General features: G+C 32.6%; 2 protein-coding genes across 2 annotated transcripts; one reads left to right on the top strand and one right to left on the bottom strand.

The window, feature by feature from the left end:
• Positions 1-463: 463 nt before the first annotated feature.
• LOC139847869 (transcription factor JUNGBRUNNEN 1-like) lies at positions 464-3,183 on the top strand. The gene is made up of 3 exons (XM_071837593.1): positions 464-798; positions 1,367-1,674; positions 2,410-3,183. Exons 1-3 carry the CDS (start codon positions 591-593, stop codon positions 2,848-2,850), a joined length of 957 nt encoding a protein of 318 aa, XP_071693694.1. The 5' UTR covers positions 464-590; the 3' UTR covers positions 2,851-3,183.
• Positions 3,184-4,105: 922 nt separating this feature from the next.
• On the bottom strand, positions 4,106-12,827 carry LOC139848457 (uncharacterized). The gene is made up of 7 exons (XM_071838190.1): positions 12,593-12,827; positions 11,833-12,061; positions 11,234-11,684; positions 10,756-10,894; positions 4,381-5,676; positions 4,186-4,267; positions 4,106-4,124 (listed from the first exon to the last, which is right to left on the bottom strand). Exons 1-7 carry the CDS (start codon positions 12,825-12,827, stop codon positions 4,106-4,108), a joined length of 2,451 nt encoding a protein of 816 aa, XP_071694291.1.
• Positions 12,828-14,081: the final 1,254 nt, after the last annotated feature.

Genomic DNA, 14,081 nt, shown 5'->3' with positions numbered 1-14,081 from the left:
TTACAAACAAAAGCGACCAACTTCTAAACCAAAAGTAAGCTGCGAAAAAAACCGATAAACACGAACTCAAATATTCTTTATGAACATGTTAAATTTCTCTATATTTGCTCCTTAAACCAATTTCTTGTTAGCTAATTACTCATTGCATAGCATGATATTAATATATTGGCTCTCTATAATAATAGACAGTCTTCGAGTAGCTATGACTTATATGCGGGAATTGAATTGAATGTTTCTTATTGATAGATATTGTTGGCCCTCATAGTTTATAAGTTTTGAACTCATTACTTTTTCATTGATCATATGAGGGGCCCTAGCTAGTTTGACAAACTACTGAGTCAATACTCATGACTTTGACTAATTTGATCCTTTGATCCCGAACCCTCTTCACATTATTTAACCTAGCTTTATCTCTGCATAAAACAATTAACTAATTAAGCTAGGCGCTTCATACTTACATACACAAGTACTTAATTCACATACAAACATACATACATGATTATTGATGGTTTAATTAGGAAATATACTCCGTAATATTATACGTAGTATTTACCTTATTTAACAATAAGCTAGTATCGATTAATCTATATATGGATATAGAGAAGATGCAAGTAATTAGTAACAAACAAGTTGTTGATGATGAAAAAGACATACCACTTCCAGGGTTTCGTTTTCACCCCACCGATGAAGAACTTGTTGGATTTTATCTTCGTCGCAAAGTTGACAAGAAGCCGCCACTCAATTTCGATCTCATCAAACAGATTGACATCTACAAATATGATCCATGGGATCTTCCACGTACGACTCAATTTTGATCTTCTTAATTGTTTTGATTAGTACATATGATCTTTATAGACATGTATATATGTATATATCTGTTTTCAATATATACATACATAGTATAATTCAAATTAGCAGGCTTATATATGATTTCGATCGGTTATTAATTGGATCATATCCAAATTAAACTGAATATATACAGATCGAAGTAGCTCACACAAGAACATGCATTTGTGTGTATATAGTAATTAGCTAGTTTTCACTTTGTATCAGTCTAGAATTAATGAACATTTCTTATAAGATTGTACTAATTTAAATAGCTAACATATCTTTATTTCATGTTAAAACTATAACTTATCTGTTCCAATTGTCACTAATTAACCTCCTCTTCTTTAGATCAACAAAATTTTTATAAATCGCTCTTCTGAAGTTCATTAGTAAAAAAAAAAATTGGAGTTGAGTTTGATTATGATCTTCTACTTTTTAATCTTTTTCAAATTGAATGGACAACATTCATATATAGTTTCTATGTTATGTTTGTAATTTTCTGTTGATTTTTTTTGTTTATACAAATGATGATCTGCAGAAGCATGCGATGTAGCGGACAACGAATGGTATTTCTTTTGTAAAAGGGGTAGGAAATACAGGAATAGTATTAGACCCAACAGAGTAACTAATTCCGGTTTTTGGAAAGCTACAGGCATCGATCGTCCCATTTATTCTACTACATCTGGATCTGTTTGCATTGGACTAAAAAAATCTCTGGTTTACTACCGTGGCAGTGCTGGTAAAGGCACCAAAACCGAGTGGATGATGCATGAATTTCGTCTCCCTCCTTCATCTCCTTCTAAAATCGATACCAAAATCAATGACAAATTCATCTCTCAGGAAGCTGTAAGCACAACTCATTGATTTCATTTTATGTATATTAATACTTAGAAATGCTAATTTCTTTAGATTTAAAGGTTTTTTTTTTTTTTTTTGAACGGCGATTTTTTGGTCATTTATTTCAACCCTCATCATTTGCACATATCACACACGTTCAGGCGGAAATCCGAACCCGATCGACGGTACCCAGGAACACATACATTCTGGTAGTGTTCCTGGATAGAGGTCCGTGAACGAATCCGGTAAAACCTCCTTATAGGGTCAATATATACCACCATTATTGGTGTTTAATTGTTATAAAGAAAATCATGTCACCCCTAAGGATCGAACCCATGACCTCTCCCTATCTCATGAGACAAAGTACATGGAGAACCGTTATCAATCTCATTGATATCATTTTATATGTATTAACAAATAGCTACTTCTGATGGTTTGTGCCAAGTGTTACTGATAATATTATCACCCCTAGCGAGCAATTCGGTTAGTAGAGGAGGAGTGTGTGGACATGTTAGCACGCTCGCTTACAGTAGCGATTCTAAAATTAAAACTGTGAAAGGGGTCCCGATGTGGGATAATTATATTTAGTGAACATCTTAAATTTTAATTATATATTTTGAAGGCAGGGTACTTTGTTAAAAAAAATTAAATAAAATCAAAGTAGTGGTGTCACAGGACACCACTGCAATACACTTACATATGCCACTGCTCGCTTAACAGTTTCTTTATCATTTCATAATGCAGGAAGTATGGACATTATGTCGAATTATAAAGAGAAATGCGTGTCACAAAAAAACCTTACCAGATTGGAGAGAATCATCAGCTAAAAGAAATCATACAGTTGAAAAAACTTCAAAAACATGCAGCGAATTAAACTCCCATGATCACGACACGAAGAGTTACATTAGCTTCCAAGCTCCCATCATCAATGAGAAGAATACATTATGTTATCAACAGCAACACAATTATGATTCTCTTACAAATGGGATGAATTACCCGAGTGGTATAACTCGAATTAGTACATCAATTTCAGGTGTATCTGATCAAGCTCCATCTGTGAGTGCATCGAGTTCTAGCTTTTCTGATAGAGATATGGAGGAGATGATGAAACATGGAGATTGGGATGATCTGAGATCATTTGTGGAGTTTGCTGCTGCTGATCAATTGCCAGTCTTCTTCATGTAAAATTGCAGGCTAGCTATTAATATCCTTATATATATAATCAATTAGATTATATAATTATATCAAACCCATGAATGATGACATATGTCGATGCAGAGCTCAATGAGTTAGTTGTAAACAAATAAGAGACCCCAGATGAGCTGGCATGATCACAACTGCTACCTAGCTATATATATACCCCTGATATATCCTTCTATAGTTGTTTTTGGAAGAATTTCTTTGTATGTAGAACTAGTTTTGTATTTTCTTTTTTATGCAGAAAATGTGATTTTCTACTTTTTTCAGCATGAACATTCGGTGTGATAAAATTAAATGTTGTAGTATTTTGAAATTGTAAGGGCGTATTACCTTAAGATGATAGTGTTGTGGGAATGAAGTCATTACTAGTGGTCAATGCCCGTGCGTTGCACGGGGCATGTTTGGTGGTGGACATGCCCGCTGAGGTTAACGGTTCCTGGTATTTTATGTTTCACGCGGTATACCATATTAGTTTGACATAGTAATGTACAAAATATAAAATGTCTATTCCAATAATTCCAAACGTCATTTATGGTAAGGGAAATCTATGCTGTTAAGGGGAGACATGTTTCAAGCGACTAATATATACATGGAATATGCAGTAGTCGGTGCATAACAAAACAGATGACCAGTTCAGTGTGTAACGGAAACGCGAGGCCTGTATAGACTAACTTTCATTTTAGAAGAGGCTGATTCAGCAATGGCACTCCCGATGGATCACATATTTGCTGCAGGAACAGATTGTGGTGTTTTTAAGTTGATCCGCTGGACGAACATGGATTGTACACCTGCACCATTTGACGATCAATTTTTATGTTCCCATGGCATTTGTTAAAATGTGATACACTGAACATGAATAGTCAATATATTTAACATAGCAAGCATTTTCAACAGGGTGGACAACACCTTGGACAGAATAAGAAGGATGAATGAAAAATAAACACAAAAATTAATCGACAATTTAAATTAAAAGCAGAATATACAATTACAGTGATTATAGGTGACGTCGAGTACGTGGCGTGTCAATGTGATTGAAGTCTTGTAAACAACCAATAACATTTAGGTTGCGAAAAATGTGTAATAAACAGTAATGCTAAGCAGCTAGGGGTTATGTTGTGGGGATCGGACGATATAGATACACAAATTGGTCTAATATGCTTTAAGCAGCCTGAATTTGGTCGAATCTATAATCAGGGAATAAGGGTGTTCTAAGAATATCTAATTATTTATACAGGGGTGTTTAATCAGATATTAACAGGCTATGAGTAAAAAAGAATGTAGTGGTATTACAAAATATAGAATAGGGAATAAAAAGCAAACCTGCGAAGCTGGAGTTGATTTACTTTAGAACGCCAGGACTGAGACATGCCTGAACAGTGATAGGGTTGAATAACACGCCCACCTGAAAAATTGTATGTATGTTAGGGCAGGTGGGGATTATGTTTTTGAAATAAAGAGTTAACAGAAGCAGTTAACATAAAGGGGAAAATGGAGTCAGGCGTTACCTCTAAATACTTTGGTTATGGTTGTGGAAGGTTTCCTTGTAAACGACGTTTCTTGTGAAGTTATGAAGCCGTCCTTGAGTATCACCAACCATGACTATTTTTAGACCTTTAGGGTTAGTGACTCTTGATAGTGCGACGTATAGCTGTCCGTCGCTAAAAACTGGTTTCGGTAAGTAGAGGCCGATGTAGTCTAGTGATTGCCCCTGGCTCTTGTTAATTGTCATGGCGTAGCATGGCCTAACTGGAAATTGAATACGTTTCATAACAAAAGGCCATTTTGTTTGGGCGGAAGTTAGCACAATTCTGGGTATGATTACCATGTTACCTACATGTGAACCGGTGATGATCTGAGCTTGAATGACGAATTTTTGGAACGCTGTTATGATGAGGCGGGTCCCGTTACACATGCCAGCGCTGGGGTATAAATTTCGTAGTAGCATTATTGGTTGACCTATCTTGAGTTTTAGCTTGTGAGGAGGTACCCCGGGAAAATTTAGTTTATTTAAATATTCGACCGGGTACGATTGGTGTTGATCAATTGCATCGGTTGAGCCCTTGCATATTTCATCCGAGCTTTTGTATATCATAGTTTGTCCATGTAGCTTCTTAAACATATGTTTGTTTATCTGGTCTGCGTCATCGTTCCGGGGCGTTAAAATTGCTCTCTCACTCAAGTAGTCTTCATTTTTATGTCTTTCAAGAAAATCAGGGAAAATGGTATCTATGATCGCATCAATTGGAGGTTTATCTGATTTAACAATGAATTCGTCTGGGATCTCGATCCATGTTGGTTCCTCTTCTCTATCTTTACAAACCGCCTGGACCTTACCGTCTCCAATATCTAGTACCCATTTATTGAACTGCTGTTTTCTAGGGTCAACTTGACCATCCGCTGTAAACTCGTTGACCCGCATAATGCGGGAGAGGGTGTGTAGCTGACAACTTTGCCATAACTCAGATCGGTTTATGCAGGCTTGCACAATTTCCTGTCTCTTTCCTTTTGGTATAACGGGCAATATTTGTCGAAAATCACCACCAAGTAAAATAGGTACTCCGCCAAATAGTTTGCTTCGGTTCGCCTCATTTTTAGCACCTAAAATATCTTTTAACATTTTGTCTAAAGCCTCGAATGCAAACCTCTGAGTCATGGGAGCTTCATCCCATATGATTAACCTGACTTCCTGCATCAGTTCTGCAAGATGTGTTTTTTGTTTTATTCCGCACGTGCTGTTTTCCATAAGTTCAAGAGGGATGACAAATCTACTGTGGGCAGTCCGGCCTCCCGGTAAAAGTAGTGAAGCGATGCCTGCATATACAGATTGTTAGTTTTTCCATTGCGTTTAAAAATGCAGTCAGCGTATATACCGTTAATGATGGTGAAGTGTTTAATGTATTAAAATTTTTTTTTTAATATATAAGTAATACGTTTTTGAGTTTTCCATGTATAATGAATTTTGAAGTGTCAAAAGGTCTGATGTAGTGAACTGCATATAAAACAGTACCTGCAACCTGTGATCTTTAATTTCAAATTGGTCATATATTTCTTCTATATAGTTTAACATTATGTTTTATAGCTCTTTGATTATTTAATGGTTTATATTGTGCCAAACTTAAATACCATTCTCATTTTATTATTGACTGCTCACGTACGCAGCTATTTAAATATCACTTGGATTGATATTAAAACATATTTTTATTAACATAACATATTTTTATTAACATTAAACGCAGGACGTCTGAAATAACACCGATTGTTGCTTTAGTGCCATATGAGTATATGACACAGACAAAGTGATAGAAGGTGAAAGTATATAGAAAATGGGTTGCGAAGAATCCACCTGACTTCACTCCAGCTGGTTTTTGTTGTCTGTTCTTGATAGCAGGTACTGTGTATATACCTATTTACTATATATAATATTGATAAAGATAATTAATTTTTATTGATGTTACCGATCGATCTTCATATATTTGTTTGCATTTACTATGCAGAATATTTGATATTGATAATTAATTCTTATTATTGAAGCACCTTCAGGTGGGTTTCAGGTTTCCTTTGTCAAAAAACGTCACGGTGTCAACGAACACTGCTAACCTAAACAACGCTAAAGAAAGGAGTTATAACCACACAACACGACACAGCACTTCTGATGAATGGAGCCACTAAAATCTGTCTCATATATGAGTTAACCCATTCGAAACCCTTTTTTTTAAATATTAAGTGCAGCTTGTTTACAAATCTGGTCTTTGAAGGTTCCTTTTTAGCATTCTGAAAGGGAAAACATACATGTATCTAAATATACTACATAACTAAAGTGAGTTAAGTCTTTGATTTTGCTAAATGTGTGATGAGCTAACCAATTTTCTCAAGGGTGTTTTTTTTTTTACATAAGGTAAAAAATGACTCATTTATATAGCTTCGAATCTAAAGGTTTGGAGAAGAGAAGTGATAAATCGTGTTCATAATTTATAATATAACGTGTTTGAGTTTAAAAGGAAATTACCTAAAGATGCAACGGCAAGTGCTATCAGTTTCTCGGACCTTAATTTTGTGAGAATGGTCTTGTATACAATAGTTTTCCCGGTGCCTCCGGGACCATATAGGAAAAAAAGGCCGCATGTTTGTTGAGTTACTGCTGAGATGACTTGATTATAAATCTTAAGTTCTAATGACCCGTCCTAATCCATCCGGACGAAGTCCATATCGATTATAAACGATTCACAACAGTTGATTACATCGCGAGGTACTTGACCTCTATATGATACATTTTACAAACATTTCAGTCGTTTTTGAAAAGACCATCTTTCATTACATCGAAAGTTGACTACATTTATACCATTTCATAATATATCTGACTATGATTGACTTAATAATAATCTTGATGAACTCGACGACTCGAATGCAACGTCTTTTGAAATATGTCATGAATGACTCTAAGTAATGTCTCTAAATTGAGCAAATGCACAGCGAAAAATTTCTTTTGTACCTGAGAATAAACATGCTTTAAAGTGTCAGCCAAAAGGTTGGTGAGTTCATTAGTTTAACATAAATAATCATTTCCATCATTTTAATAGACCACAAGAATTTCATATCCAGTTCTCATAAATAAACGTCCCATGCATAGAGACAAAAATCATTCATATGGATTAAACACCTGGTAACCGACATTCACAATATGCATATAAGAATATCCCCATCATTTCGGGATCCTCCTTCGGACATGATATAAATTTCGAAGTACTAAAGCATCGGGTACTTTGGATGGGGCTTGTTGGGCCCGATAGATCTATCTTTAGGATTCGCATCAATTAGGGTGTCTGTTCCCTAATTCTTAGATTACCAGACTAACAAGGGGCATATTCGGTTTAATAATCCAGCCATAGAATGTAGTTTCATTTACTCGTGTCTATTTCGTAAAACAGTTATAAAAGCAGCGCATGTATTCTCAGCCCAAAAATATAAAGTGTAAAAAGGCAAATGAAAACTCACCATAATGTATTTTGTAGTAAAAATACATATGACTATATTGAATAACTGAACAATGCAGGGTTGGCCTCGGATTCACGAACCTAGATCATTCATATATATATATTAATACATGTAATTGAATAATTTCATGTATTATATATATATATATATATATATATATATATATATATATATATATAATTTTGTATATATATATATATTCAAAAAAAATTAATATTTATTTGTCTTTATTGATATATATATAACTTATTATTTTAAAACTACCTAATTTGTTATATATAACTCTTTATATATATAGATTGTTAATATGATTAATACATATTTATATGTAATATTACTTTTAAGTATAGTTTTGTATAACTAATATTTATTTAGTAAAATAACGTTTATAATAGTAATAAAAGTCGTATTTGATTATGATGATAACAATACTGATAACAATATTAATTATATTAATGATATTAGTAATGATAATAATAACAATACTTATAACAAAAACTAAATCATAAGTTTTCTACTAATTATAATAATAATGAAAATTATAATAACAATAACTATAGTATCTATAATAATACTTTTACTATTAATAATAATATTAATAGTAATAGTTATTATATTAATGATAATAATGATAAATAATAATTGTAACTATAATCATGATAGTAATAATAAATAATATCTAATTCTTATATTAATAACAATTAATAATAACAATAGCATTAACAATAATAATAATAATAATAATAATAATAATAATAATAATAATAATAATAATGATGAAAATGATAATAATAATAATAATAATAATAATTTTGATAAAAAGGAACTACCTTCTTTGAGGAAGGCTTTTAAAAAAAATATTGCTCCATGAGAGACTTGAACCCGAGGCCTCTTGAATACCCCAAACATACACAACCATTCCTCCAATTCTTTCTTTCTGAAATTAAACCCAAGTTATATATACTTAAACCGTTAATATTTTGTCTAAATTTCCTCCTCCATCTTCTTCTTCTAACCAACTGGAAATCGTATGCTCACTTATAGATTCGAATTGGAAATGATTCTAAAACAGAAACGAACGTATAAGGAATTGAAATAAATCAGAGGATGAAAGAATAGGTTTTAAGAAGAAGAAAAGAAATAACATAAAAATAAAAAAACCGCTGTTCGTGGTTTTTAAGAAAAAAAATTTGATTTCAAAATCTAAAACGTTTTGGGTAAAGTTTATAACACGGATTAGGTTTAAAATTACTCCTAGAATCTATCCGTATCCTCAATTGATCCTAAATCATCAACTAGAGATCGAATTTTATGATGAACGAAAAAGTTAACTTTTGAAATTAAAACTTTGACTTTGAAATTTGAGTTCAATAAAAGGAATTGAAGCAAGAGATTTTGCAGATAGTTTAAGGAGATGATTCCTATCACGACTGCATTTAAGGAATTTGAAATTGGACTCGTTTTTGAATTGTTGCAGAAAAGTTTACACAACAGAGAACCGGGCTATTTTTCTTCTCAGCTTTTGGTTTTTAGATTTCATAATGCAGCAGAGGATATGTTACAGAATGTATTTGAGTGGTCGATCCTATAATAAAATGAATCAAGGTTGTATTATAGTGAGTTATTAGTCGACAGGTCTATCTTGAGCAGAAGATCAATTAAATAAAAATATATAATTGATACAGATGATTGTGATATGTAACTATTTTATATACTCCCAAAACACAATTGAATCGATTAAAGATTGAGATGTCGAAAGCAATTGACAGAAACAATCGTACAAAAAAAAAAAATAGAGCTTGATGGGGATATATAACAAACTGGGTTCTTTATACAAATATAATTAATATTATAAATTAATAATTAAATAAATATAAATCTAATAAATATTAATAGTTCAGTAAAAAAATATATATACTAATAATACTACTCGAAATAATAATGCTAATAATCAAGATAATACTAATAATAAGAATGATTTCTCTATTAGTGATGTTTAATAAAAATAATAATCTTGTACATTATAATTAATAATTCATTTAAATCTTAATTTTAGAAAATTCTAAATTTATATATATATATATATATATATATATATATATTAATATTAATATTAATAGTAATAAGGAAAGTAATAACAAAATTTATCATAACAACCATTTTTAACTTGTAATTATATTTAGTATATTAATATTACAATTTACATATAATGAATATTTAATATATATCATTATATAATATGTGTTTGAACATTAATTATTTTATATATGAAAAAAAGTATTTGTTTTATATGTAAGTATATATATATATCTTTATTTAAATTATTATGTTACTTCATTATAGATTTAAATATTATAATTTTCCATCATATAATATCTATGTCATTTATATATATTTCAATATACATATGATACTAATTAGGTACCAAAAATCATATATGTATATATAGATTCTTTTTACTAACAATTTAAATATTTTGCACTTTATCTACATTGTTAATTCAAATTGATTAATGTGCACTTTATTAAATTTAAAATATTATATACACGCTTATATATATGTTTACATATTTATTTACACACAATTGTTCGTGAATCGTCGGAAATAGTCGAAGGGTATTTGCATATATGATAACAGTTCAAAATTTTTTTGAGACTCAACCTAACATACTTTGCTTATCGTATCGAAATCATATAAAGATTAAGTTTAAATTTAGTCGGAAATTCCCGGGTCGTCACATAAGTTGTTCCGGGTTGAGGCAGCTATACAGGTTCTGATGTTCATTCCTCAATTCTGCGAGATTGTAGTTCAACTCTTCGCGAATAAGACGGTTGTCGAGCTGTGTCAGGAGGCCCGGGTCTGGTTGGGGTAGATCAGGGAAATCGCTTAATGATTTACCATGTTTGTTCAAGATGTCTTGAATTTCCAACAAACAATAGTTTCTAAGCTGCGACTCACTTAGGATCAAATCAGGTAAGTTGTAGAGTTTGCATTTTTTGTAGAGGATATCTTCGACCAAAGCCTCCCAATTCAGTTCCTACAGGGTCAGTGGTTTAGTCACATTGCAAAAAAGTAAAATTGTGACAAACAAATCCCGGAGCTGTACACCAGATGCCCATAATCTTGCCTCAGTTATAGCTGCTGTCCACTCTCAATCGTCATTGATCAACCCATATGCGAAACACGCATCTTTAAATGTGGGATGCAAAGTTCCATCGACGGTACGTATTTCTTCATATTTTTGGGGGCCCTTTACTTTGTTTAACAACAACCTGAGATAATAACGTTCGCCCGATGCTGGGTGTGAGTAGAGGATGCGTCCAATGCAGCTGCCCTGTTTTCGACGCGTCTACGTTTTCGCATCTTGATTCCAAACATAATTTTTAGGGATTTTTGCATAAGTAAGGTTTCGGGCAGAGGGGTCTCGTTTGTTAAGCTCAAACCACTCGGTAAACATGGTTTCTTTGATACTCTCCCTATGCAACAGTGTAGGAAGGTTATCTGAATCACACAATGTGATTGTATGGTGATTCGGTAGATGATACGACAGCTTTATGACCGATGGCTTGGAGAAGTGAATGTTGAATGAAAACATTCTCCAAACAGCCTCACACGGCGATAGATACCGGCAGTCCAAATAATTCTTGATTTCATCGACTTCAGTAACCAATTCTGGGGTGGATCCGTTGACCGGGCTGAGGTTTTCTTGAATTACTATAGTTACTCGATCGGGACCTTTGTTTAAGTATTTAAATAAGTACTTTATGGCTCGAGATCGATTACACCATTCTACATTGATATGTGCATTGTATTTGAGAAGGAGATATCTATTATAAGGTACAACAAAACCGTTGTCAAGTGTGCCCTTTCCTTTACTGACTTTTATTCCAGCATTTCACCGTCGATAGTGTGCGTATCCATCTTCATCTATGGTTGTTTCTGCGTTGTAGGGTTTCGGGAAATGTTTTAGAGCACTTTTTATCGATAATGCAAGGTGCGTCCAGGATATTCCCACCGCATAGACCATGTAGCATGTATTCTGTAACAGCTTTATAGGCATCTGGATCTTGTGTTTTGGATGGGATTTCAGCGAAGATGATATCATCGATGTCTTCCGGGGTCTTACATTTAAAGTCAGATGTAAGCCAAATTAACATATGTACATGAGGCAATCCGCGCTTTTGAAATTCAATTATATAGATGCCTGCAAAATAAAGCAAAGAATGGTTACTTTCATCCTGTGAAATGCAACCACTGTGTTGTAATGGGTTTCAAACGGGTGACTACTCACGTGACAGATGGATAAAAAAAATGGTGGTGGGTACAGAACCTGGACTGGTAGTATGTGAACTTTTTATTTATTTATTATACGATTTAATCTGTAACTCATTAGTTATACTTTTTATTTATGATTTATTTAACATATGTAATCAGTATTATTTAATTTAGTTTAATATATTAAATAAACCAAGAGTGCAACGAAGTCAAATATTGCATAATGCATATATATGAATTAGGACGTATTACTTATACAGGTGGCAATCTTATTCTTGCTATATTAATTCAACCCTTAGCTTCAGAAATTAGATTGTTATATACATTCAACCTTTTTTTAACAGCCCATCAAACCATTCAGGCAAGTGTTGGAGTGATTACAAAGTGATTATTTAAGTTATGGTGGGTAAGGAACTTTTAAAGAATAAATAATTGCGAAAAGGAGGATAGAATGATGTACCTGCTTCGCATGTTCCAAAGATGTGAGCTTTCATGATATCAGCCATCATGGCGTCGAGCTTTTGCTTGAACACTCTTGCAACAATTTTTGGCCTATCCGGTACCCGCTGACCTTCAATATAAGAAAGCATCCCTTCAATTTCGGTCCATTTGGGGTTTGACGTAAACGTGATGAACAAATCAGGGTTATCAAATTCTCGACATAGCGTCATTGCATCCTGGTAGCTCTGAACCATATAGCGTGGGCTACCTGTATGCGTGGACGGGAGAATTATCCGTTTTCCAATTGCGGTTGCCCGGGTGTCGCCTCGGGTAACAGCGTCGCAGACGTTATTGTATAGGTCGGTGCGTAGCTCATTTTGGTGATTCCTAAGCCACTTAAGTCACTGTTCTTCTACGGCTGTGTAAGCGTCTACTAAATATTGTTGGAATAGCCTTCCACCTCTAAGGATAGTTATCCCTTCATTTTCCCGTTGTTGAATACGATAACAATAGAACTGATGGTTCGAAACGCAACCTTTATTTATGAACGGATTTGAGTTATTTTGTTACACGAATTGATTTATTGTATATGTGGTATTTTAATGATTTTAGGTTGATTTCACACATATAGGCAACTAGTCCTATCCGCGTAGTTTAGTTTGTCGGTAAATCCGGTTCGTTCCACAGGGAGATGGAGTGTTTAATGGTTTTTAATAGTCTTTGAAGTCAAACTTATTTAAAGGGGGTTTTGGATTAGGAATTTATAAAATAACAATAATGGAAACGAGACTGAACTAATTTACTTCATAATTAAAATTACAAAATTACGAGATTTATAATTACTAACTTAAAAATGAACTAAATGAAATTATTCTAATTGTGATAAAACAATTTTAATACTAAATGATAATAAATAAAACAATAATTTTTAATAAAACTAAATGATTAGGAATTTGTTTTAAACAATAAAATAAAATTACAAATTAACTTAAATTAACTAAAAGACATGTTTTAATGAAATTAAAAGGAATTACAATAATTAACTAATTATAAACTAATTACTAATTATAAATTATATTAATTAATACTAAATAGTAAGATTAAAACATGTGTTATAATAATTAATACTAAATATAAATTAATAACTTAAATATAATAATAAAATAATTAAAACCCTAGATTTTTAACCTAGTTCGTACAGTACCCGTATTATACTTACGCGTTTCGCGTAGTATAATACGCATTTCGCGTATGTTTTAAATCGTACGTGTATCGTGTAGAGTTGTACGCGATCCACGTATGTTATAATCGATGTGACAAAACAGTTCTGGTACAAATTCGAGTATTTTGATGTAAATATTTTTTTTATAGTTTTACTTACTGAATAAAATAAACGTAAATAATAATAATAATAATAATAATTAACAAAATAAAAGGAAGTGTTTACTTAAATGTGTCACCTCTAGGTCCATGGATTGTTTTAAGTTTAAGCTCGTATTAAAATGTTT

Source organism: Rutidosis leptorrhynchoides, chromosome 5 (genome assembly GCF_046630445.1).
Source record: "Rutidosis leptorrhynchoides isolate AG116_Rl617_1_P2 chromosome 5, CSIRO_AGI_Rlap_v1, whole genome shotgun sequence".
NCBI classification, from domain to species: domain Eukaryota; kingdom Viridiplantae; phylum Streptophyta; class Magnoliopsida; order Asterales; family Asteraceae; genus Rutidosis; species Rutidosis leptorrhynchoides.
The sequence above is the reverse complement of the archived record's forward strand: the minus strand, read 5'-3'. Positions and strand labels throughout refer to the sequence as shown.